The sequence below is a fragment of the Pecten maximus genome, chromosome 2 (assembly GCF_902652985.1).
Source record: "Pecten maximus chromosome 2, xPecMax1.1, whole genome shotgun sequence".
Lineage (NCBI taxonomy): Eukaryota > Metazoa > Mollusca > Bivalvia > Pectinida > Pectinidae > Pecten > Pecten maximus.
In genome coordinates, this window is record NC_047016.1 from 2,771,641 (window position 1) to 2,798,166 (window position 26,526).

Genomic DNA, 26,526 nt, shown 5'->3' on the forward strand with positions numbered 1-26,526 from the left:
AGGTACGGTTAGGGAGGGTCTACATAGGGAAGGTACGGTTAGGGAGGGTCTACATAGGAAGGTACGGTTAGGGAGGGTCTACATAGGGAAGGTACGGTTAGGGAGGTCTAAAATAGGAAGGTACGGTTAGGGAGGGTCTACATAGGGAAGGTACGGTTAGGGAGGGTCTACATAGGGAAGGTACGGTTAGGGAGGGTCTACATAGGGAAGGTACGGTTAGGGAGGGTCTAGATAGGGAAGGTACGGTTAGGGAGGGTCTACATAGGGAAGGTACGGTTAGGGAGGGTCTACATAGGGAAGGTACGGTTATGGAGGGTCTACATAGGGAAGGTACGGTTAGGGAGGGTCTAGATAGGGAAGATACGGTTAGGGAGGGTCTAGACATGCAAAGAGGGTCCAGGCAGGGAGGTTCCAGACAGGGAGGGTCCGAAAAGGAAGGTTCAGATAGGATAAAGGTAAGGGTCCAGATAGGATCGAGAGTTCAGTTTGGAGGGTACTCCAGATAAGGAGGTTCCAGACAGGGAGAGTCCAGATTGGAGGGCGGGGGTGTTAGACAGAAAGGACTCCAGATTGAGTCCAGAAAGGAAGGCTCCAGATAGAGAGGAAGTATGAGAGGGTTACACTGGAGGTTGGTGCCTAACGAATTACTATCCGGATGTTCAATAGTTGACAAGATAATTAATCGTTGTTAGTTGTTAAAATGTTATAAAAACATATTACTTACAAAGATACACAATCGTTTGTATCGGTAGTCACTATTTACACAAACTTTGCACGCTTACAATCATTCAAGTCTCGAAGATCAATTCAATGTTTGGTGTTCAGTCATCAATACTTGACCTTGTCAGCACGAGTTACCTGGCAGAACAAATTAATATACCTGTATATACAGCTTTTTATTACGCGGATCTTCCTTACATCTCAAGCCCAAGCACGCACATTTACCTGGCCTTTCAGTACCTACCAATATATATGTATAATTTTTAAACAATAATTAAAGGCGCTTTCGTATCGAGTATTGGCATTATGGTTTGTAAACATAAATAGCCCGGTGTGTCGGTGAGGTACCATCTGTATATGGTTTTGTACTGTGACGAGGATGTAACGCGCGTGGTGAGTATACATGGCGTAATAACACTCTACTAATTAATCACAACTATCTAAAGAGCGCGTCATGTGTGTGTCGTTAGAAGACATAAAGCTATGTGATGACTAAATAACGATAGTAGACAACGACATTTTAAAAGGAGAAAATAACTTCGAGTTGTCCTTGTATACAGTTAAGTTGGCTAATTACGGAGGGACCTATATGAAGTTGTCAACAGCTTTGTAATTACGGCCCTATTGTGTCTTTTATATATCTAGGTTCGTTTGTTTGTAATCATTATGTTAGTTTTTGTTTGTCCTTTGCATATATTTGCAACACATTTTGGTCTGTCTGAGACGTTTAAATGTGGCCTCTATATAACCCCTATAGACCTGTCTGAGACGTTTAAATGTGGCCTCTATATAACTCCAAAGTCTGTCAGAGACGGTAAAGTGTCAGATTTAGGTGTGTCCTCTATATAACTCCTATAGGCCTGTCTGAGACGGTAAAGTGTCAGATTTAGGTGTGTCCTCTATATAATTCCTATAGGTCTGTCTGAGACGGTAAAGTGTCAGATTTAGGTGTGTCCTCTATATAACTCCTATAGGCCTGTCTGAGACGGTAAAGTGTCAGATTTAGTTGTGTCCTCCATATAACTCCTATAGGCCTGTCTGAGACGGTAAAGTGTCAGATTTAGGTGTGTCCTCTATATAATTCCTATAGGTCTGTCTGAGACGGTAAAGTGTCAGATTTAGGTGTGTCCTCTATATAACTCCCATAGGCCTGTCTGAGACGGTAAAGTGTCAGATTTAGGTGTGTCCTCTATATAACTCCTATAGGTCTGTCTGAGACGGTAAAGTGTCAGATTTAGGTGTGTCCTCTATATAACCCCTATAGGCCTGTCTGAGACGGTAAAGTGTCAGATTTAGGTGTGTCCTCTATATAACTCCTATAGGCCTGTCTGAGACGGTAAAGTGTCAGATTAAGGTGTGTCTTCTATATAACTCCTATAGGTCTGTCTGAGACGGTAAAGTGTCAGATTTAGGTGTGTCCTCTATATAACTCCTATAGGACTGTCTGAGACGTTTAAAAATGGCCTCTATATAACTCCAAAGTCTGTCAGAGATGGTTCAGTCTCAGATTTAGGTGTGTCCTCTATATAACTCCTATAGGGTGTCTGAGACGGTAAAGTGTCAGATTTAGGTGTGTCCTCTATATAACTCCTATAGGTCTGTCTGAGACGGTAAAGTGTCAGATTTAGGTGTGTCCTCTATATAACTCCTATAGGTCTGTCTGAGACGGTAAAGTGTCAGAGTTAGGTGTGTCCTCTATATAACCCCTATAGGTCCGCCTGAGACGGTAAAGTGTCAGATTTAGGTGTGTCCTCTATATAACTCCTATAGGCCTGTCTGAGACGGTAAAGTGTCAGATTTAGGTGTGTCCTCTATATAACTCCTATAGGTCTGTCAGAGACGGTAAAGTGTCAGATTTAGGTGTGTCCTCTATATAACTCCTATAGGCCTGTCTGAGACGGTAAAGTGTCAGATTTAGGTGTGTCCTCTATATAACCCCTATAGACCTGTCTGAGACAGTTAAGTGTCAGATTTAGGTGTGTCCTCTATATAACTCCTGTAGGTCTGACTGAGACGGTAAAGTGTCAGATTTAGGTGTGTCCTCTATATAACTCCTATAGGTCTGTCTGAGACGGTAAAGTGTAAGTCTGACCGTGTCTCCGGTCCATATGTTATACCCGTCTGACCGTGTCTCCCGTCCATATGTTATACCCGTCTGACCGTGTCTCCCGTCCATATGTTATACTCGTCTGACCGTGTCTCCCGTCCATATGTTATACCCGTCTGACCGTGTCTACTGTCCATATGTTATACTCGTCTGACCGTGTCTACTGTCTATATGTTATACCCGTCTGACTGTGTCTCCCGTCCATATGTTATACCCGTCTGACCGTGTCTCCCGTCCATATGTTATACCCGTCTGACCGTGTCTCCCATCCGAAGTTATACCCGTCTGACCGTGTCTCCTGTCCATATGTTATATCCGTCTGACCTTGTCTCCTGTCCATATGTTATACCCGTCTGACCGTGTCTCCTGTCCATATGTTATACCCGTCTGACCGTGTCTCCTGTCCATATGTTATACCCGTCTGACCGTGTCTCCCGTCCATATGTTATACCCGTCTGACCGTGTCTCCTGTCCATATGTTATACTCGTCTGACCGTGTCTCCCGTCCATATGTTATACCCGTCTGACCGTGTCTCCTGTCCATATGTTATACTCGTCTGACCGTGTCTCCCGTCCATATGTTATACCCGTCTGACCGTGTCTACCGTCCATATGTTATACTCGTCTGACCGTGTCTCCCGTCCATATGTTATACCCGTCTGACCGTGTCTCCTGTCCATATGTTATACCCGTCTGACCGTGTCTCCTGTCCATATGTTATACCCGTCTGACCGTGTCTCCTGCCGTATGTTATACCCGTGTATCGCTTAGGTAAGTATAACTAGAAGAGTTAACACCATTACGTGTGGACGGGTTAGGAATGTTCCTCGCAGGAGACCTTTATGATGTCACAATCCAGTAGGGCCGATTTAAAAGTCATGCTTCTCTTTTCAAATATTGAAACTTCAATAACGAAAATGTTTGATAAATGCGTGCGTGTATATTGATTCCAAAAAAGTCAAACTGTAAAGACGGAGTTTTAAACACTTTTTAATGTCGCACCTTGGGTATTGAATCGATCACTGTATATTAAGTAGATCAAACCTTGGCTGTGATTGATCAACGCCATGCCGGTAAACAGTTTCAGATTTTTGGGGTATCGGTCATGAAAACATGTCAAATGGGATTTCATTTTAATAAATTGATCTGTTCAATGTCGATAAATGAAGATCACTAATGTATTTTGTATTCTGTATAAGGTCTCGTGCTCACGTTCTTATATCATATCTGCAGTTGTTTGCCCCAGTGAAAATACATACGAATATATAGTCCTTATTTCGCCTGAGTGTGTACCACCTGGTGACATGGGTTGGGAGGGGTCCTGATTTCCTCTGAGTGTGTACCACCTGTTGACATTGGTTGGGAGGGGTCCTGATTTCCTCTGAGTGTATACCGCCTGTTGACATGGGTTGGGAGGGGTCCTGATTTCCCCTGAGTGTGTACCACCTGTTGACATGGGTTGGGAGGGGTCCTGATTTCCTCTGAGTGTGTACCGCCTGTTGACATGGGTTGGGAGGGGTCCTGATTTCCTCTGAGTGTGTACCGCCTGTTGACATGGGTTGGGAGGGGTCCTGATTTCCTCTGAGTGTGTACCACCTGGTGACATGGGTTGGAGGGGTCCTGATTTCCTCTGAGTGTGTACCACCTGGTGACATGGGTTGGAGGGGTCCTGATTTCCTCTGAGTGTGTACCGCCTGTTGACATGGGTTGGAGGGGTCTTGATTTCCTCTGAGTGTGTACCGCCTGTTGACATGGGTTGGAGGGGTCCTGATTTCCTCTGAGTGTGTACCACCTGTTGACACGGGTTGGGAGGGGTCCTGATTTCCTCTGAGTGTGTACCGCCTGTTGACATGGGTTGGAGGGGTCTTGATTTCCTCTGAGTGTGTACCGCCTGTTGACATGGGTTGGAGGGGTCTTGATTTCCTCTGAGTGTATACCGCCTGTTGACACGGGTTGGGAGGGGTCCTGATTTCCCCTGAGTGTGTACCACCTGTTGACATGGGTTGGAGGGGTCTCGATTATCTCCATGGGAGGGGGAAGGGGTCGATCTTTGGACTTCATAGTTCGACTGAACTACCTGTTATAAAACGTCGTCGCTCCAGACACTGTTCAAAATAGAATTACACCGGGTAATCTTTTTCACCTTATTTCCACTGCCGTTTTTTTAACGCGACCTTGGTTTATTGTGAGTACTGACCTATATATTGTACCTAATGGCATATTATATATATATATGAGTGTTTGGAGATTTTAAGACAACTTTATACTAACCCCCACGAATTGTCATTGTTTGCATTGTGACACTGAAAAAATAGGTCAATAATGTATGTATGTTAATGCTCCCTATATGGTGGTAATCAGATTAAGATCAACACTTTTTGTACCTGTTCTCAGTAGCCGCTCATTCCTAACATCAACACCGACCTACACCGTATAAGTATTGACACTTGGTCTTCCTGTCTGATGCTGTCTGTCAACACCTTCCGTGAGAATTGTTGGTGATATACCGCACTCCAATTGGAGCTTGTTTGTTGGCGATATACCGCACTCCAATTGGAGCTTGTTTGTTGGTGATATACCGCACTCCAGTTGGAGCTTGTTTGTTGGCGATATACCGCACTCCAATTAGAGCTTGTTTGTTGGCGATATACCGCACTCCAATTGGAGCTTGTTTGTTGGTGATGTACTGCACTCCAATTGGAGCTTGTTTGTTGGCGATATACCGCACTCCAATTGGAGCTTGTTTGTTGGCGATATGCCGCACTCCAGTTGGAGCTTGTTTGTTGGCGATATGCCGCATTCCAGTTGGAGCTTGTTTGTTGGCGATATGCCGCACTCCAGTTGGAGCTTGTTTGTTGGCGATATACCGCACTCCAATTGGAGCTTGTTTGTTGGTGATATACTGCACTCCAATTGGAGCTTGTTTGTTGGCGATATACTGCACTCCAATTGGAGCTTGTTTGTTGGCGATATACTGCACTCCAATTGGAGCTTGTTTGTTGGTGATCAACCGCACTCCAATTAGAGCTTGATTGTTGGCGATATACTGCACTCCAATTGGAGCTTGTTTGTTGGCGATATACTGCACTCCAATTGGAGCTTGTTTGTTGGTGATATACCGCACTCCAATTAGAGCTTGTTTGTTGGCGATATACTGCACTCCAATTGGAGCTTGTTTGTTGGCGATATACCGCACTCCAATTGGAGCTTGATTGTTGGCGATATACTGCACTCCAATTGGAGCTTGTTTGTTGGCGATATACTGCACTCCAATTGGAGCTTGTTTGTTGGTGATATACCGCACTCCAATTGGAGCTTGTTTGTTGGCGATATACCGCACTCCAATTGGAGCTTGTTTGTTGGCGATATACTGCACTCCAATTAGAGCTTGTTTGTTGGTGATATACCGCACTCCAGTTGGAGCTTGTTTGTTGGTGATATACCGCACTCCAATTGGAGCTTGTTTGTTGGCGATATACTGCACTCCAATTGGAGCTTGTTTGTTGGCGATATACCGCACTCCAATTAGAGATTGTTTGTTGGCGATATACCGCACTCCAGTTGGAGCTTGTTTGTTGGTGATATACCGCACTCCAATTGGAGCTTGTTTGTTGGCGATATACCGCACTCCAATTAGAGCTTGTTTGTTGGTGATATACTGCACTCCAGTTGGAGCTTGTTTGTTGGTGATATACCGAACTCCTGTTGGAGCTTGTTTGTTGGCGATATACCGCACTCCAGTTGGAGCTTGTTTGTTGGTGATATACTGCACTCCAGTTGGAGCTTGTTTGTTGGTGATATACTGCACTCCAGTTGGAGCTTGTTTGTTGGTGATATACCGCACTCCAATTGGAGCTTGTTTGTTGGTGATATACTGCACTCCAATTAGAGCTTGTTTGTTGGTGATATACCGCACTCCAGTTGGAGCTTGTTTGTTGCAGCTTTTGTTCAGCTGATCCTGGTTGGAAAACACAGCATAAGAAAATGTTCTTACCAAAACCTAAGCGGCAATATTTTTCCAGCCCAATATAAGAATATTTAAAACCCGGATAGTACATTCCCATCCCTATATGGATATATTTACGCCCCAGGTAGTACTTTCCCACCCCTATATGGGTATATTTACACCCCGGGTAGTACTCTCCCATCCCTATATGGGTATATTTACACCCCGGGTAGTACTTTCCCACCCCTATGTGGGTATATTTACACCCCGGGTAGTACTTTCCCATCCCTATATGGGTATATTTACACCCCGGGTAGTACTTTCCCATCCCTATATGGGTATATTTACACCCCGGGTAGTACTTTCCCACCCCTATATGGGTATATTTACACCCCGGGTAGTACTTTCCCACCCTATATGGGTATATGTACACCCCGGGTAGTACTCTCCTACCCCTATATGGGTATATTTACACCCCTGGTAGTACTCTCCCACCCCTATATGGGTATATTTACACCCCGGGTAGTACTTTCCCACCCCTATATGGGTATATTTACACCCCGGTTAGTACTTTGCCACCCCTATATGGGTATATTTACACCCCGGGTAGTACTTTGCCACCCCTATATGGGTATATTTACACCCCGGGTAGTACTTTCCCACCCCTGTATGGGTATATTTACACCCCGGGTAGTACTCTCCCATCCCTATATGGGTATATTTACACCATGGGTAGTACTTTCCCACCCCTATATGGGTATATTTACACCCCGGGTAGTACTCTCCCACCCCTATATGGGTATATTTACACCCCGGGTAGTACTCTCCCACTCCTATATGGGTATATTTACACCCCGGGTAGTACTTTCCCACCCCTATATGGGTATATTTACACCCCGGGTAGTACTCTCCCACCCCTATATGGGTATATTTACACCCCGGGTAGTACTTTCCCACCCCTATATGGGTATATTTACACCCCGGGTAGTACTTTCCCACCCCTATATGGGTATATTTACACCCCGGGTAGTACTCTCCCACCCCTATATGGGTATATTTACACCCCGGGTAGTACTCTCCCACCCCTATATGGTTATATTTACACCCCGGGTAGTACTTTCCCACCCCTATATGGGTATATTTACACCCCGGGTAGTATTCTCCCACCCCTATATGGGTATATTTACACCCCGGGTAGTACTCTCCCACCCCTATATGGGTATATTTACACCCCGGGTAGTACTTTCCCACCCTATATGGGTATATGTACACCCCGGGTAGTACTCTCCTACCCCTATATGGGTATATTTACACCCCTGGTAGTACTCTCCCACCCCTATATGGGTATATTTACACCCCGGGTAGTTCTTTTCCACCCCTATATGGGTATATTTACACCCCGGGTAGTACTCTCCCACCCCTATATGGGTATATTTACACCCCGGGTAGTACTTTCCCACCCCTATATGGGTATATTTACACCCCGGGCAGTACTTTCCCACTCCTATATGGGTATATTTACACCCCGGCAGTACTTTCCCACCCCTATATGGGTATATTTACACCCCGGGTAGTACTTTCCCACCCCTATATGGGTATATTTACACCCGGCAGTACTTTCCCACTCCTATATGGGTATATTTACACCCCGGGTAGTACTCTCCCACCACCCCTATATGGGTATATTTACACCCCGGGCAGTACTTTTCCACCCCTTTATGGGTATATTTACACCCCGGGTAGTACTCTCCCCACCCCTATATGGGTACATGTATATTTACACCCCGGGTAGTACTCTCCCATCCCTATATGGGTATATTTACACCCCGGGTAGTACTCTCCCACCCCTATATGGGTATATTTACACCCCGGGTAGTACTCTCCCACCCCTATATGGGTATATTTACAACCCGGGTAGTACTCTCCCACCCCTATATGGGTATATTTAAACCCCGGGTAGTACTCTCCCACCCCTATATGGGTATATTTACACCCCGGGTAGTACTCTCCCAACCCCTATATCGGTATATTTACACCCCGGGTAGTACTTTCCCACCCCTATATGGGTATATTTACACCCCGGGTAGTACTTTCCCACTCCTATATGGGTATATTTACACCCCGGGTAGTACTTTCCCATCCCTATATGGGTATATTTACACCCCGGGTAGTACTCTCCCACCCCTATATGGGTATATTTACACCCTGGGTAGTACTCTCCCACCCCTATATGGGTATATTTACACCCCGGGTAGTACTTTCCCACCCCTATATGGGTATATTTACACCCCGGGTAGTACTCTCCCACCCCTATATGGGTATATTTACACCCCGGGTAGTACTCTCCCACCCCTATATCGGTATATTTACACCCCGGGTAGTACTTTCCCACCCCTATATGGGTATATTTACACCCCGGGTAGTACTTTCCCACTCCTATATGGGTATATTTACACCCCGGGTAGTACTTTCCCACCCCTATATGGGTATATTTACACCCCTGGTAGTACTTTCCCACCCCTATATGGGTATATTTACACCCCGGGTAGTACTCTCCCACCCCTATATGGGTATATTTACACCCCGGGTAGTACTCTCCCACCCCTATATGGGTATATTTACACCCCGGGTAGTACTCTCCCACCCCTATATCGGTATATTTACACCCCGGGTAGTACTTTCCCACCCCTATATGGGTATATTTACACCCCGGGTAGTACTTTCCCACTCCTATATGGGTATATTTACACCCCGGGTAGTACTCTCCCACCCCTATATGGGTATATTTACACCCCGGGTAGTACTTTCCCATCCCTATATGGGTATATTTACACCCGGCAGTACTTTCCCACTCCTATATGGGTATATTTACACCCCGGGTAGTACTCTCCCACCCCTGTATGGGTATATTTACACCCCGGGTAGTACTCTCCCACCACCCCTATATGGGTATATTTACACCCCGGGCAGTACTTTTCCACCCCTTTATGGGTATATTTACACCCCGGGTAGTACTCTCCCACCCCTATATGGGTACATGTATATTTACACCCCGGGTAGTACTCTCCCATCCCTATATGGGTATATTTACACCCCGGGTAGTACTCTCCCACCCCTATATGGGTATATTTACACCCCGGGTAGTACTCTCCCACCCCTATATGGGTATATTTACAACCCGGGTAGTACTCTCCCACCCCTATATGGGTATATTTACACCCCGGGTAGTACTCTCCCACCCCTATATGGGTATATTTACACCCCGGGTAGTACTCTCCCACCCCTATATGGGTATATTTACACCCCGGGTAGTACTCTCCCACTCCTATATGGGTATATTTACACCCCGGGTAGTACTTTCCCATCCCTATATGGGTATATTTACACCCCGGGTAGTACTCTCCCACCCCTATATCGGTATATTTACACCCCGGGTAGTACTTTCCCACCCCTATATGGGTATATTTACACCCCGGGTAGTACTTTCCCACTCCTATATGGGTATATTTACACCCCGGGTAGTACTTTCCCACCCCTATATGGGTATATTTACACCCCTGGTAGTACTTTCCCACCCCTATATGGGTATATTTACACCCCGGGTAGTACTCTCCCACCCCTATATGGGTATATTTACACCCCGGGTAGTACTCTCCCACCCCTATATGGGTATATTTACACCCCGGGTAGTACTCTCCCACCCCTATATCGGTATATTTACACCCCGGGTAGTACTTTCCCACCCCTATATGGGTATATTTACACCCCGGGTAGTACTTTCCCACTCCTATATGGGTATATTTACACCCCGGGTAGTACTCTCCCACCCCTATATGGGTATATTTACACCCCGGGTAGTACTTTCCCATCCCTATATGGGTATATTTACACCCGGCAGTACTTTCCCACTCCTATATGGGTATATTTACACCCCGGGTAGTACTCTCCCACCCCTGTATGGGTATATTTACACCCCGGGTAGTACTCTCCCACCACCCCTATATGGGTATATTTATACCCCGGGCAGTACTTTTTCACCCCTTTATGGGTATATTTACACCCCGGGTAGTACTCTCCCACCCCTATATGGGTACATGTATATTTACACCCCGGGTAGTACTCTCCCATCCCTATATGGGTATATTTACACCCCGGGTAGTACTCTCCCACCCCTATATGGGTATATTTACACCCCGGGTAGTACTCTCCCACCCCTATATGGGTATATTTACAACCCGGGTAGTACTCTCCCACCCCTATATGGGTATATTTACACCCCGGGTAGTACTCTCCCACCCCTATATGGGTATATTTACACCCCGGGTAGTACTCTCCCACCCCTATATGGGTATATTTACACCCCGGGTAGTACTTTCCCACCCCTATATGGGTATATTTACACCCCGGGTAGTACTTTCCCACCCCTATATGGGTATATTTACACCGGGGTAGTACCCTCCCACCCCTACATGGGTATATTTACACCCCAGGTAGTACTCTCCCACCCCTATATGGGTATATTTACACCCCGGATATTACTCTCCCATCCCTATATGGGTATATTAACACCCCGGGTAGTACTTTCCCACCCCTATATGGGTATATTTACACCCCTGGTAGTACTCTCCCACCCCTATATGGGTATATTTACACCCCGGGTAGTACTCACCCACCCCTATATGGGTATATTTACACCCCGGTTAGTACTTTTCCACCCCTATATGGGTATATTTACACCTCGGGTAGTACTCTCCCACCCCTATATGGGTATATTAACACCCCGGGTAGTACTCTCCCACCCCTACATGGGTATATTTACACCCCGGGTAGTACTTTCCCACCTTAATGTGTCTTGTTTCCCCAGATCGATCAGTTAACCTGACTCATACATCTGTACCTCGGAAGTTCCTGACTAGGGCTAGATAAGATTCTCCATATCCAGTATGTACTAGGTGTATTTAAAGAGTGGTGTTCCATATTTGACAAGCTTAGCCAGGTAGAATTGGTCCTCGGTATCTGTACACGTCCCCTCAACAAACGCCTTTGCATTCTTTTTCACTTAATCTCCGCTATAGGACTAATACACATTCAAGCCAATACACATCTATACTTCTAGCGGCCGAGGTTTTCGCTATCATAACCGGACTCTCCGAGCCTTCTCCAGACACTGGGTGTACTCCCACGGTCTACCGGCATCTGCCGTTTTGTAGAACTAGTTGTGACATGAGAGTGTAGGGACTTCATATTCACCACTTTCTACCGGGATAAGGAGGGACTGGGTGTGACTCGGAGTGTTTATCACGACCAATGTATTTACGATCTCGATTACGTAAATGTTGTCTGAGTAAATACAGGACATTGTATAAAGTGGACATTGTATAAAGTGGATATTGTATAAAGTGGACCTTGTATCAAGTGGACATTGTATCAAGTGGATATTGTATAAAGTGGATATTGTATCAAGTGGATTGTAATTGGACCTTGGTAATTTAGTTAAAGGTAAGCTTGTCCAATCAATTTTATACTGATGACTACCGAGTGTATTGAATGGTCTCTCGCTGAATATAACTCGTGAAATATATGTCATATTCAACGGGAAACTGTTCGTTTTGTATTTGATTTCATGCTTTAAAGACGATAAAAGAGCAAAACTTCTATGCGTATAAAAACAACAAACAAAAAACGCGGGAATGAGAGTAATAATCTGTGACGCCGTGTCCTTGTGACGTTACGCTAGACAACATGACGACGCCATTTTGAATGGGCTACTCAACGCAACTCCATTGGGTTTTTTTTTTCAATCTTACCTGGTAAGTTTTCCTTACATGGCTGTTGTCTAATGAATATTTTATCAAAAAACCACAACGTTTTTGTAGAAGTACAGCTAAATAACAAGTTATTCTACGTTTGCTTCATTTGCATCTGAACCGAAAAAAAAACAGATTTCAATGCGGTGAATAGAAAGCGTCGTTCTTATTGGTCAAAAAACAAAGTTTCATCACCACAGTGATGATCTAAGCAGTGGTGATATAAGTTTTGATCAAGTTGTTAAATTCTTCTCTATCACTGGTAACAATGTAATTCGTAATAATAGTGGACCAATTCGTTATAATGGCGGACCAATTCTTTATTAGAGTGGACCAATTCGTTATAATGATGTATCACTTCATTGTAGTGGTGGACCAATTCGTTATAATGGTGGGTCACTTACAGACACCTGTCTAATAGTGTTAGGAATGACGTGTCTACCTAACCCAGACTTACAGACACCTGTCTAGTAGTGTTAGAGATGACGTGTCTGCCGTACCCACTTACAGACACCTGTCTAGCAGTGTTAGGGATGACGTTTCTACCGTACCCAGACTTACAGGCACCTGTCTAGTAGTGTTAGAGATGGCGGTTCTACCGTACCCAGACTTACAGACACCTGTCTAGTAGTGTTAGGGATGACGTGTCTACCGTACCCAGACCTACAGACACCTGTCTAGTAGTGTTAGAGATGATGTGTCTACCGTACCCAGACTTACAGACACCTGTCTAGTAGTGTTAGGGATGACGTTTCTACCGTACCCAGACTTACAGACACCTGTCTAGTAGTGTTAGAGATGACGTTTCTACCGTACCCAGACTTACAGACACCTGTCTAGCAGTGTTAGGGATGACGTTTCTACCGTACCCAGACTTACAGACACCTGTCTAGCAGTGTTAGGGATGACGGTTCTACCGTACCCAGACTTACAGACACCTGTCTAGTAGTGTTAGATATGACGTGTCTACCGTACCCAGACTTACAGACACCTGTCTAGTAGTGTTAGGGATGACGTGTCTACCGTACCCAGACCTACAGACACCTGTCTAGTAGTGTTAGAGATGATGTGTCTACCGTACCCAGACCTACAGGCACATGTCTAGTAGTGTTAGAGATGACGTGTCTACCGTACCCAGACCTACAGACACCTGTCTAGTAGTGTTAGAGATGACGTGTCTACCGTACCCAGACTTACAGACACCTGTCTAGTAGTGTTAGGGATGACGTTTCTACCGTACCCAGACTTACAGACACCTGTCTAGTAGTATTAGAGATGACGTTTCTACCGCACCCAGACTTACAGACACCTGTCTAGTAGTGTTAGAGATGATGTGTCTACCGTACCCAGACTTACAGACACCTGTCTAGTAGTGTTAGAGATGGCGGTTCTACCGTACCCAGACTTACAGACACCTGTCTAGCAGTGTTAGGGATGACGTGTCTACCGTACCCAGACGTACAGACACCTGTCTAGTAGTGTTATGGATGACGTTTCTACCGTACCCAGACTTACAGACACCTGTCTAGTAGTGTTAGAGATGACGTGTCTACCGTACCCAGACTTACAGACACCTGTCTAGCAGTGTTAGAGATGACGTGTCTACCGTACCCAGACTCGCAGACACATGTCCAGCAGTGTTAGAGATGACGTGTCTACCGTACCCAGACTTACAGACACCTGTCTAGTAGTGTTAGAGATGACGTGTCTACCGTACCCAGACTTACAGACACCTGTCTAGTAGTGTTAGGGATGACGTTTCTACCGTACCCAGCCTGACTTACAGACACCTGTCTAGTAGTGTTAGAGATGACGTTTCTACCGTACCCAGACTTACAGACACCTGTCTAGTAGTGTTAGGGATGACGTTTCTACCGTACCCAGACTTACAGACACCTGTCTAGTAGTGTTAGAGATGGCGGTTCTACCGTACCCAGACTTACAGACACCTGTCTAGTAGTGTTAGATATGACGTGTCTACCGTACCCAGACTTACATACACCTGTCTAGTAGTGTTAGAGATGGCGGTTCTACCGTACCCAGACTTACAGACACCTGTCTAGCAGTGTTAGAGATGACGTGTCTACCGTACCCAGACTTACAGACACCTGTCTAGCAGTGTTAGAGATGACGTGTCTACCGTACCCAGACGTACAGACACCTGTCTAGCAGTGTTAGGGATGACGTGTCTACCGTACCCAGACCTACAGACACCTGTCTAGTAGTAGTGTTAGAGATGGCGGTTCTACCGTACCCAGACTTACAGACACCTGTCTAGCAGTGTTAGAGATGACGTGTCTACCGTACCCAGACTCGCAGACACATGTCCAGCAGTGTTAGAGATGACGTGTCTACCGTACCCAGACTTACAGACACCTGTCTAGTAGTGATAGAGATGACGTGTCTACCGTACCCAGACTTACAGACACCTGTCTAGTAGTGTTAGAGATGACGTGTCTACCGTACCCAGACTTACAGACACCTGTCTAGTAGTGTTAGGGATGACGTGTCTACCGTACCCAGACTTACAGACACCTGTCTAGTAGTGTTAGAGATGACGTGTCTACCGTACCCACTTACAGACACCTGTCTAGCAGTGTTAGGGATGACGTTTCTACCGTACACAGACTTACAGACACCTGTCTAGTAGTGTTAGAGATGGCGGTTCTACCGTACCCAGACTTACAGACACCTGTCTAGTAGTGTTAGGGATGACGTGTCTACCGTACCCAGACCTACAGACACCTGTCTAGTAGTGTTAGAGATGGCGGTTCTACCGTACCCAGACTTACAGACACCTGTCTAGCAGTGTTAGAGATGACGTGTCTACCGTACCCAGACTCGCAGACACATGTCCAGCAGTGTTAGAGATGACGTGTCTACCGTACCCAGACTTACAGACACCTGTCTAGTAGTGTTAGAGATGACGTGTCTACCGTACCCAGACTTACAGACACATGTCTAGTAGTGTTAGAGATGACGTGTCTACCGTACCCAGACCTACAGACACCTGTCTAGTAGTGTTAGAGATGACGTGTCTACCGTACCCAGACTTACAGACACCTGTCTAGTAGTGTTAGGGATGACGTGTCTACCGTACCCAGACGTACAGACACCTGTCTAGCAGTGTTAGAGATGACGTGTCTACCGTACCCAGACTTACAGACACCTGTCTAGTAGTGTTAGAGATGGCGTTTCTACCGTACCCAGACTTACAGACACCTGTCTAGCAGTGTTAGAGATGACGTGTCTACCGTACCCAGACTCGCAGACACATGTCCAGCAGTGTTAGAGATGACGTGTCTACCGTACCCAGACTCGCAGACACATGTCCAGCAGTGTTAAAGATGACGTGTCTACCGTACCCAGACTTACAGACACCTGTCTAGTAGTGTTAGGGATGGCGGTTCTACCGTACCCATACTTACAGACACCTGTCTAGTAGTGTTAGAGATGACGTGTCTACCGTACCCAGACTTACAGACACCTGTCTAGCAGTGTTAGAGATGGCGGTTCTACCGTACCCAGACTTACAGACACCTGTCTAGTAGTGTTAGAGATGACGTGTCTACCGTACCCAGACCTACAGACACCTGTCTAGCAGTGCTAGGGATGGCGGTTCTACCGTTCTCAGACTCACAGACACATGTCCAGCAGTGTTAGGGATGGCGTTTCTATGGGGAAAATCTCTTAAATCTGACACGTCATCTGTTCACGTTACACATATTGATCTGGGTACTCGACACGTGCGTTTGATACTACGAGAGTGTGGCTGTAATATGGATTTTTTTTGGTTCGAAATCCAATGAAATGGACACGGATATGGAGGGAATGGGAACTGTCTAATAGTTGGGGAACCTAGGTCCCCGGTAAACAGTGCTAGGAATGATTCCGATCAAGAAACACGTCCGTAGTTAATTGTCGAATGACCTGGAAATGATTCCGGGTGAATTATCCGGAATAGTTCAGGTGGTATTTATATAGAAATGGTTTAGGGCTTCGGGGCTAATAATAGGGAGTAACTTTCGTCTGGGGTTTGGTGGTACCATAGTCCATTTTTAGAAGAAACCCCAAACAATGAACCGCACTAGACAACCGTGTAAATCTCTCATCAAATTTCATGAAAACATTGCTAGATCAGTTATAGCGCCCGTATGTCAAATACGAGTCAGGGATTGTGTTGAATACGAGTCGGGGATTGTGATAAAACGAGTCAGTGATTTTGTTAAATACGAGTCGGGGATTGTGTTAAATACGAGTCAGGGATTTTGTTAAATGCGAGTCGGGGATTGTGTTAAAACGAGTCAGTGATTTTGTTAAATACGAGTCGGGGATTGTGTTAAATACGAGTCAGGGATTGTGTTAAAACGAGTCAGGGATTGTGTCAAATACGAGTCAGGGATTGTGTCAAATACGAGTTAGGGATTGTGTTAAATACGAGTCAGGGATTGTGTTAAATACGAGTCGGGGATTGTGTTAAATACGAGTCAGGGATTGTGTTAATACGAGTCAGGGATTGTGGTAAATACGAGTCAGGGATTGTGTTAAATACGAGGCGGAGATTGTGTCAAATACGAGTCAGGGATTGTGTCAAATACGAGTCAGGGATTGTGTTAAATACGAGTCAGGGATTGTGTCAAATACGAGTCAGGGATTGTGTAGAACGAGTCAGGATTGTATTAATTACGAGTCAGGAATTGTGTTAAAACGAGTCAGGGATTGTGTTAAAACGAATCAGGGATTGTGTTAAATACGAGTCATGGATTGTGTTAAATACGAGTCATGGATTGTGTTGAATACGAGTCAGGAATTGTGTTAAATACGAGTCAGGGATTGTGCTAAAACGAATAAGGGATTGTTTTAAAACGAGTCAGACTGTAAATTTTTCATTGCCGATACAATTGTGCGATGTCATGTATGTATGACATTACAATAGTGTTTCCATTGAGTATATTGCGTGACAAAAGAGCTGATTATATGATGAATACGGCTAAATTGGCTCTGTGTCTATGTTATTGATATTTGATTATGTGACAGAGACTGCGGATAAACTGTTATGATCCAATGTTGATGAACATGTGTTTTAAACAAAACATTCTTTATTGATGAACATTGATTCAGTATATCATTTACTCCACGGACCAAGGGATTCTAACCCTAAAACACCACTTGTCATTTGTGATGACGACCGGTTACATCGATCAGTATGCTCCAATTGTTACTTTTAAATATGGGGCCTGTTTAAAACCTTTTTTATACAAAGGCGATAGAGCTGTGTTTTTATCGCCTATTGTCTCATTATCAGCGAGTGCCAGTGTCACCATCCGTATATCGTGACTATTTACGACATTCCTGACGGCTTGGTTTCCGGCAGCTACAACAGAGGAATGATTCCTATTGTGGCTATTTCTGCCATTGTATTATTTTAGGTCACTTTACGACCTAAAATTACACGATGGCAGAAATATGCTACCATTAATTTGATACATCAAAATACACAGGTGCTTAACTTGTAATCGCGACTAGTAGCGATAGTAACACAACCATAATATACATGTAATCACCATTATTTTCCAAATATATTCAAGTCAGCTAGTCTTGTGTTAGACGATATTTCGGATTTTCGCCCCTTAGTAATGACCACGTGCCATCACGTCATACAGCTGTAACCGCACCATGTAGCTTTGTCCGGTAACCTAGTCGTGACTGACCACACCCGGAATGATGACCAGATATGTATAGCAATGATCCCCGGGAAAGGCTGATGTAATTTTACCACGTAATATCAATATATGGACATTTTATAGATCCGGAATGGCGAAATGGAACCTGGGAGATATTGACAAACTATAGGCACTAGATAACACTAAAATAGTGATTATGTTATCTGAGGTTAGGAAAAATAAATTTTTCAAATGTTAGCATTGCTCTCGTGTAGATTAATAAAGGAGCATGCAGTCCTCGGTAGTATTAACCCATTTTAAGTAATGTCTTACAGCTCAGCTACCGACGTCACACCCTACATACCGACTGTGATGAATGAAAAGCTCCGAATATTTTTTTACCGTACATCACTTGTCATTAGGTAACTCTTCTAAACGTTTGTCTTCTGTTTCAGGATGTTAGGGCGTATGGTGAGGAATGGACAAGGTGATGGAGTGGCCACGTGGTAGGTAACCTCATGAGGATGCCGCGCGTTACCTGGGAAGATATGCCACCTCCCGCGCACGTACCGGATAAGACAGTCCGGAGGCGGGAACACCCTCCGCCCACGCGCGAGGCGGAGTACAAGGCCATCATTAGTAAGGTTAATGACGTATGTCTACAGATACGTAAATTCGCCAAGAAGTACCTAGACCGGAAGGCAGTGGACTATGCCGAGTGTGATAAGTGTCTTCTGGAACTCCTCCGCTCCTGGGAAATGGATGCAACAGATTTTAAAACATGGAAAGAATTCTCAGACAAGTTAAAATTCAGGGAAATACGTCCAGAAATGAGAGAATCAGAAAGTTATGAAAACCTGTTGTATATATGTGATAGAGCCAAAGCGTTTGAGACAACTATACCTGGAATACGAGAAAAGCTCGTGAAATGCACACGTGAACACCTTCAGAAATACTGCAAAAGTTTTATAGAAGAAATGGGAAGTCTAGATATCCGACCTGTGTTTGATTACGACGAGGCATTAAAGGGTTACAAGGCGGACATCGAGGGGAAAATTGACCAGATCAACACGAATATTCTAACTTACGGGGAACTTAAATCGCCATTTGACAAGTTTGTCAGTGAAGGCAGCGTCCACGGCAGTCTGATGGAGGAGGTGTGTGTGGCGGTGGTGGAAGTCTCTCACGCCGTGAAGAAATGGGTGAGTGAGGACGCTGCCTACCCCGACAGACTCCTTCAGGAAATCTTCTTCAACAACTCATACAAGGAAAACCTAGAGGAGGACATCCTCCGACTTAACGCAAAACATAGAGACGCAGAGCGCAGTCTGGAGCGTAAACACAAGACATTCTCCTACCTACACAGGCAGCACCTCAGTCATAAAAAAGAGAAAACGAAACTGAAATCAAGTCTGGAAACTGTGACCAATAAGATCGAGAAACTAGACCAACAGCAACGACAGAAACAAGAGGAGATAGCCGGGCTGCACACGACACTAGGAGACAAAACGCCACGGTCTCACAGAGACAAGGAGGAACTCGGCCTCAAACTTGACCGCACAGAAGAGAACATGGACAGAGTGCGCGAGTGGAAGTCGGTGAGCGAGCGACAACATATTCGGTTAGAGCGCGAGCTTAAGCAAGTTTCCGACCGCACGTACGAGTTGAAGGTTGAGGCCGTTACGGTTCGTCACGAGGAGGACGAGATAAAAAACTCCCTACTGGGGATAGAAATCGAGGTCAAGTCAATCAAGGACAGGATTACTAGTATTGAGGAGAAGAACGCCGTCTTGAAAAAAATCCGAGTACTTAAACTCTCCCCCGACACCCTCCGGATGATCCACAAACGACGAATACAACCGCGAGGCCGTGGTAAGTCATGTTGGTCCTTTGGTGGCTCAATATCAGTATTACAGAATATCTAATCCAGTTTGCTCAATTTTTCTCAAAATCGTTAATCAAGATAAAAAGTGATGATGTAACGAATGCAGCATGATTGTGATCAGGCACGGTATTTCTATAATTTCTTATAGACACGGTCGAGGAAGACAGTCAGCAATCGACGGTAGAGGGCAGTAAGGTCTCGAGTAACACCAAGGGTAAATTAGCGTGATCCCGGATATTGATTTTCGTCCCACTTCCCCTGCTCCTTATCACCCAAATTGGAAATGGGACACATGCACATTTTGCATGATACAATTACCCTCGTGTCCTTGACCGTAGATTGATATCCCTCCATTTCCTGTCTTCTTGACCTCTGACCTTCAAATGACAAATTCCCCTTTCACTAATCGTTGTACTTATCTACATTTCTCTCCGTTAACTTCTGATCGTTTAATCACATCTTTTTTGCGTGTTCATTGAGAGGTCCTCAGATCCCTGTTGACATCCCGTCGTGTGGCGCAGAGTATAGCGTATCTCCTTGTCACATGACCATTGACCCCTGACCCTTTACCCTTGAATATGCCCCGTGCTGACATGATCCCTGCCCTTTGACCTGTATCCATTGCATATCACACTTCTCCTGATAAACATGTGATGCATTTCCCCCAGCAGCGTTTTAAGGATGTCACTGTCACATTAAGTAATGCCATACAGTAATGTTTCATTTGGTGTAGGCCACAATGCTCTTTCGTCATTGATTGCATATTTTGTTTTAGAAACCAACGAAGCTAGCGGTCATGCTAGAGTGACCCCGGCCAATACTGGTCAGGGCAGTACCGACGGTAAGGTTAACACCAGTATGTGTACAGAGTGTTAACTACACCAGTGTGTGTCGAAAGTGTTTATAACACCAGTGTGTGTCCAGAGTGTTTATTAAACCAGTGTGTCGAGTGTTAATTACACCAGTGTGTGTCGAGAGTGTTTATTACACCAGTGTGTATCGAGAGTGTTTATTACACCAGTGTGTGTCGAGAGTGTTCCTAACACCAGTGTGTGTCGAGAGTGTTTATTACACCAGTGTGTGTCGAGTGTTTATTACACCAGTGTGTGTCGAGAGTGTTTATAACACCAGTTTGTGTCGAGTGTTCATAACACCAGTGTGTGTCGAGAGTGTTTATTACACCAATGTGTGTCGAGAGTGTTTATTACACCAATGTGTGTCGAGTGTGTTTATAACACGTGTGTGTCGAGAGTGTTTATAACACCAGTGTGTGTCGAGAGTGTTTATAACACCAGTGTGTCGAGTGTGTTTATAACACGTGTGTGTCGAGGGTGTTAATTACACCAGTGTGTGTCTAGAGTGTTCATAATACCAGTGCGTCAAGAGTGTTTATTACACCAATATTTGTGTCGAGTGTTAATTACACCAGTTCGTGTCCAGAGTGTTTATTACACCAGTGTGTGTCGAGAGTGTTTATAACACCAGTGTGTGTCTAGAGTGTTCATAACACCAGTGTGTGTCCAGTGTGTTTATTACACCAGTGTGTCGAGTGTTTATTACACCAGTGTGTGTCCAGAGTGTTTATTACACCAGTGTGTGTCCAGATTGTTTATAACACCAGTGTTTATCGAAAGTGTTTATTACACCAGTGTGTGTCGAGAGTGTTTATTACACCAGTGTGTGTCCAGAGTGTTTATAACACCAGTAGGTGTCCATTGTGTGTCCTGGGTATGTGTAAGTTGTGTCTAGGGTGTGTCCAGGGTATGTCCAGTGTGTGTCCAGGGTATGTCTAGGATATGTCCAGTTTGTGTCCAGGGTGTGTCTAGGGTATGTCCAGGGTATGTCTAGGGTGTGTCCAGGGTATGTCTAGGGTGTGTCCAGGGTGTGTCCAGTGTGTGTCCAGGGTATGTCCAGTGTGTGTCCAGGGCGTGTCTGTTTTACGTGGTTAACACTGTGGTGAACGCGTTTCCCACATGTACCCTGTCTTTATAATAACAGGAACCCGACAAGTTTATAACCAACACACTAACCCTCACTGGTATACGTCGTAACGTGTCTGACTGGTTGTGTTTAATGCTATAATTAATCAACCTCGAGCAGCCGTACTGTTGGTTTATACTCATGAGCTGTTGTTAACGTTAATGAGGTCAGTTTTAATAGTTACGATTCATTACTGTTTTCACGGCAGTTACAACACATGGAGTTTCTTTTTGAAAATAATAACTTCACACCATCTTTCTTTCTGGTATACAACATGTGTATTGGCCTAACTTCGTCCCGTATAAGGGTGTCCAGATCTTAAGTCAACATCGTGCCGGGTAATAACGAGCATTGCTTACAGTCATCTACATAAACCTATTATAGTCTGTTTATATATACACGGCCCTCAGACTTCTAGTCCTACTTCATAATGTCGTCCCGCGGAACCCCGTCATGTTCCACACCGAGTTGACATGGCCAGCCTTGTTTACGCGATCTGCTAGTAAAACCAAATAAAGTGTTTAAATGGCCAGATGGTGATAGTCTTATTTCCCAATGTTTGGTCGAGATTAGATAATTGTCGAAGGGAATTTGTTCTTCAGAGAGAACATTGTTTAATATGATATATGATCTTACTATCAATGCTGTCGTCAAACTCAATGATCTTTTTACAATTTACAACTTTTAAATGACATGTCGCGAAACAATGTCATTTTAACAACCATAACAGATAGTTTTGTTTGTATTTGAAAATCAATGCGTGTACCAATGACTTGCTTAAAATAATCAAGCAGCTCTGTTACATTGGTCACTGGTATATCGTCCCTGATGTCGGTAACGTACAATATCAGATGACATAACGAGGACTAGTAGGTGACGTATGATGTCAGTATATCGATTGGTGACAGGTTTGTGTTGTATGGTGATGTCAGTATAACGATTGATGACGGGTTTGTGTTGTATGGTGATGTCAGTATAACGACTGATGACGGGTTTGTGTTGTATGGTGATGTCAGTATAACGACTGATGACGGGTTTGTGTTGTATGGTGATGTCAGTATAACGACTGATGACAGGTTTGTGTTGTATGGTGATGTCAGTATAACGACTGATGACGGGTTTGTGTTGTATGGTGATGTCAGTATAACGACTGATGACGTGTTTGTGTTGTATGGTGATGTCAGTATAACGACTGAGGACGGGTTTGTGTTGTATGGTGATGTCAGTATAACGACTGATGACGGGTTTGTGTTGTATGGTGATGTCAGTATAACGACTGATGACGGGTTTGTGTTGTATGGTGATGTCAGTATAACGACTGATGACGGGTTTGTGTTGTATGGTGATGTCAGTATAACGACTGATGACGGGTTTGTGTTGTATGGTGATGTCAGTATAACGACTGATGACGGGTTTGTGTTGTATGGTGATGTCAGTATAACGACTGATGACGGGTTTGTGTTGTATGGTGATGTCAGTATAACGACTTGATGACGGGTTTGTGTTGTATGGTGATGTCAGTATAACGACTGATGACGGGTTTGTGTTGTATGGTGATGTCAGTATAACGACTGATGACGGGTTTGTGTTGTATGGTGATGTCAGTATAACGACTTGATGACGGGTTTGTGTTGTATGGTGATGTCAGTATAACGACTGATGACGGGTTTGTGTTGTATGGTGATGTCAGTATAACGACTGATGACGGGTTTGTGTTGTATGGTGATGTCAGTATAACGACTGATGACGGGTTTGTGTTGTATGGTGATGTCAGTATAACGACTGATGACCGGTTTGTGTTGTATGGTGATGTCAGTATAACGACTGATGACGGGTTTGTGTTGTATGGTGATGTCAGTATAACGACTGATGACGGGTTTGTGTTGTATGGTGATGTCAGTATAACGACTGATGACGGGTTTGTGTTGTATGGTGATGTCAGTATAACGACTGATGACGGGTTTGTGTTGTATGGTGATGTCAGTATAACGACTGATGACGGGTTTGTGTTGTATGGTGATGTCAGTATAACGACTGATGACGGGTTTGTGTTGTATGGTGATGTCAGTATAACGACTGATGACGGGTTTGTGTTGTATGGTGATGTCAGTATAACGACTGATGACGGGTTTGTGTTGTATGGTGATGTCAGTATAACGACTGATGACGGGTTTGTGTTGTATGGTGATGTCAGTATAACGACTGATGACGGGTTTGTGTTGTATGGTGATGTCAGTATAACGACTGATGACGGGTTTGTGTTGTATGGTGATGTCAGTATAACGACTGATGACGGGTTTGTGTTGTATGGTGATGTCAGTATAACGACTGATGACGGGTTTGTGTTGTATGGTGATGTCAGTATAAACGACTGATGACGGGTTTGTGTTGTATGGTGATGTCAGTATAACGACTTGATGACGGGTTTGTGTTGTATGGTGATGTCAGTATAACAACTGATGACGGTTTGTGTTGTATGGTGATGTCAGTATAACGACTGATGACGGGTTTGTGTTGTATGGTGATGTCAGTATAACGACTGATGACGGGTTTGTGTTGTATGGTGATGTCAGTATAACGACTGATGACGGGTTTGTGTTGTATGGTGATGTCAGTATAACGACTGATGACGGGTTTGTGTTGTATGGTGATGTCAGTATAACGACTGATGACGGGTTTGTGTTGTATGGTGATGTCAGTATAACGACTGATGACGGGTTTGTGTTGTATGGTGATGTCAGTATAACGACTGATGACCGGTTTGTGTTGTATGGTGATGTCAGTATAACGATAGATGACGGGTTTGTGTTGTATGGTGATGTCAGTATAACGACTGATGACGGGTTTGTGTTGTATGGTGATGTCAGTATAACGACTGATGACGGGTTTGTGTTGTATGGTGATGTCAGTATAACGACTGATGACGGGTTTGTGTTGTATGGTGATGTCAGTATAACGACTGATGACGGGTTTGTGTTGTATGGTGATGTCAGTATAACGACTGATGACGGGTTTGTGTTGTATGGTGATGTCAGTATAACGACTGATGACGGGTTTGTGTTGTATGGTGATGTCAGTATAACGACTGATGACGGGTTTGTGTTGTATGGTGATGTCAGTATAACGACTGATGACGGGTTTGTGTTGTATGGTGATGTCAGTATAACGACTGATGACGGGTTTGTGTTGTATGGTGATGTCAGTATAACGACTGATGACGGGTTTGTGTTGTATGGTGATGTCAGTATAACGACTGATGACGGGTTTGTGTTGTATGGTGATGTCAGTATAACGACTGATGACCGGTTTGTGTTGTATGTCAGTATAACGACTGATGACGGGTTTGTGTTGTATGGTGATGTCAGTATAACGACTGATGACGGGTTTGTGTTGTATGGTGATGTCAGTATAACGACTGATGACGGGTTTGTGTTGTATGGTGATGTCAGTATAACGACTGATGACGGGTTTGTGTTGTATGGTGATGTCAGTATAACGACTGATGACGGGTTTGTGTTGTATGGTGATGTCAGTATAACGACTGATGACGGGTTTGTGTTGTATGGTGATGTCAGTATAACGACTGATGACGGGTTTGTGTTGTATGGTGATGTCAGTATAACGACTGATGACGGGTTTGTGTTGTATGGTGATGTCAGTATAACGACTGATGACGGGTTTGTGTTGTATGGTGATGTCAGTATAACGACTGATGACGGGTTTGTGTTGTATGGTGATGTCAGTATAACGACTGATGACGGGTTTGTGTTGTATGGTGATGTCAGTATAACGACTGATGACGGGTTTGTGTTGTATGGTGATGTCAGTATAACGACTGATGACGGGTTTGTGTTGTATGGTGATGTCAGTATAACGACTGATGACGGGTTTGTGTTGTATGGTGATGTCAGTATAACGACTGATGACGGGTTTGTGTTGTATGGTGATGTCAGTATAACGACTGATGACGGGTTTGTGTTGTATGGTGATGTCAGTATAACGACTGATGACGGGTTTGTGTTGTATGGTGATGTCAGTATAACGACTGATGACGGGTTTGTGTTGTATGGTGATGTCAGTATAACGACTGATGACGGGTTTGTGTTGTATGGTGATGTCAGTATAACGACTGATGACGGGTTTGTGTTGTATGGTGATGTCAGTATAACGACTGATGACGGGTTTGTGTTGTATGGTGATGTCAGTATAACGACTGATGACGGGTTTGTGTTGTATGGTGATGTCAGTATAACGACTGATGACGGGTTTGTGTTGTATGGTGATGTCAGTATAACGACTGATGACGGGTTTGTGTTGTATGGTGATGTCAGTATAACGACTGATGACGGGTTTGTGTTGTATGGTGATGTCAGTATAACGACTGATGACGGGTTTGTGTTGTATGGTGATGTCAGTAT

General features: G+C 44.5%; 2 protein-coding genes across 3 annotated transcripts; one reads left to right on the top strand and one right to left on the bottom strand.

Moving 5' to 3' along the window:
- Window positions 1-1,010: 1,010 nt before the first annotated feature.
- LOC117344980 lies at window positions 1,011-21,251 on the top strand. Of its 2 annotated transcripts, none has more exons than XM_033907896.1 (4): window positions 1,011-1,113; window positions 18,699-20,115; window positions 20,277-20,342; window positions 20,904-21,251. In XM_033907896.1, the coding sequence occupies exons 2-4, from the start codon at window positions 18,762-18,764 to the stop codon at window positions 21,002-21,004; spliced, it is 1,521 nt and encodes a 506-aa protein (XP_033763787.1). In that variant the 5' UTR covers window positions 1,011-1,113; window positions 18,699-18,761; the 3' UTR covers window positions 21,005-21,251. The 2 variants fall into 2 exon arrangements, with proteins under 2 accessions (XP_033763787.1, XP_033763777.1); XM_033907886.1 differs by lacking the exon at window positions 1,011-1,113 and adding an exon at window positions 11,824-12,272.
- Window positions 5,301-12,017, bottom strand: LOC117340518 (KH domain-containing protein 3-like). The gene is made up of 2 exons (XM_033902281.1): window positions 11,964-12,017; window positions 5,301-6,785 (listed from the first exon to the last, which is right to left on the bottom strand). Exons 1-2 carry the CDS (start codon window positions 12,015-12,017, stop codon window positions 5,301-5,303), a joined length of 1,539 nt encoding a protein of 512 aa, XP_033758172.1.
- Window positions 21,252-26,526: the final 5,275 nt, after the last annotated feature.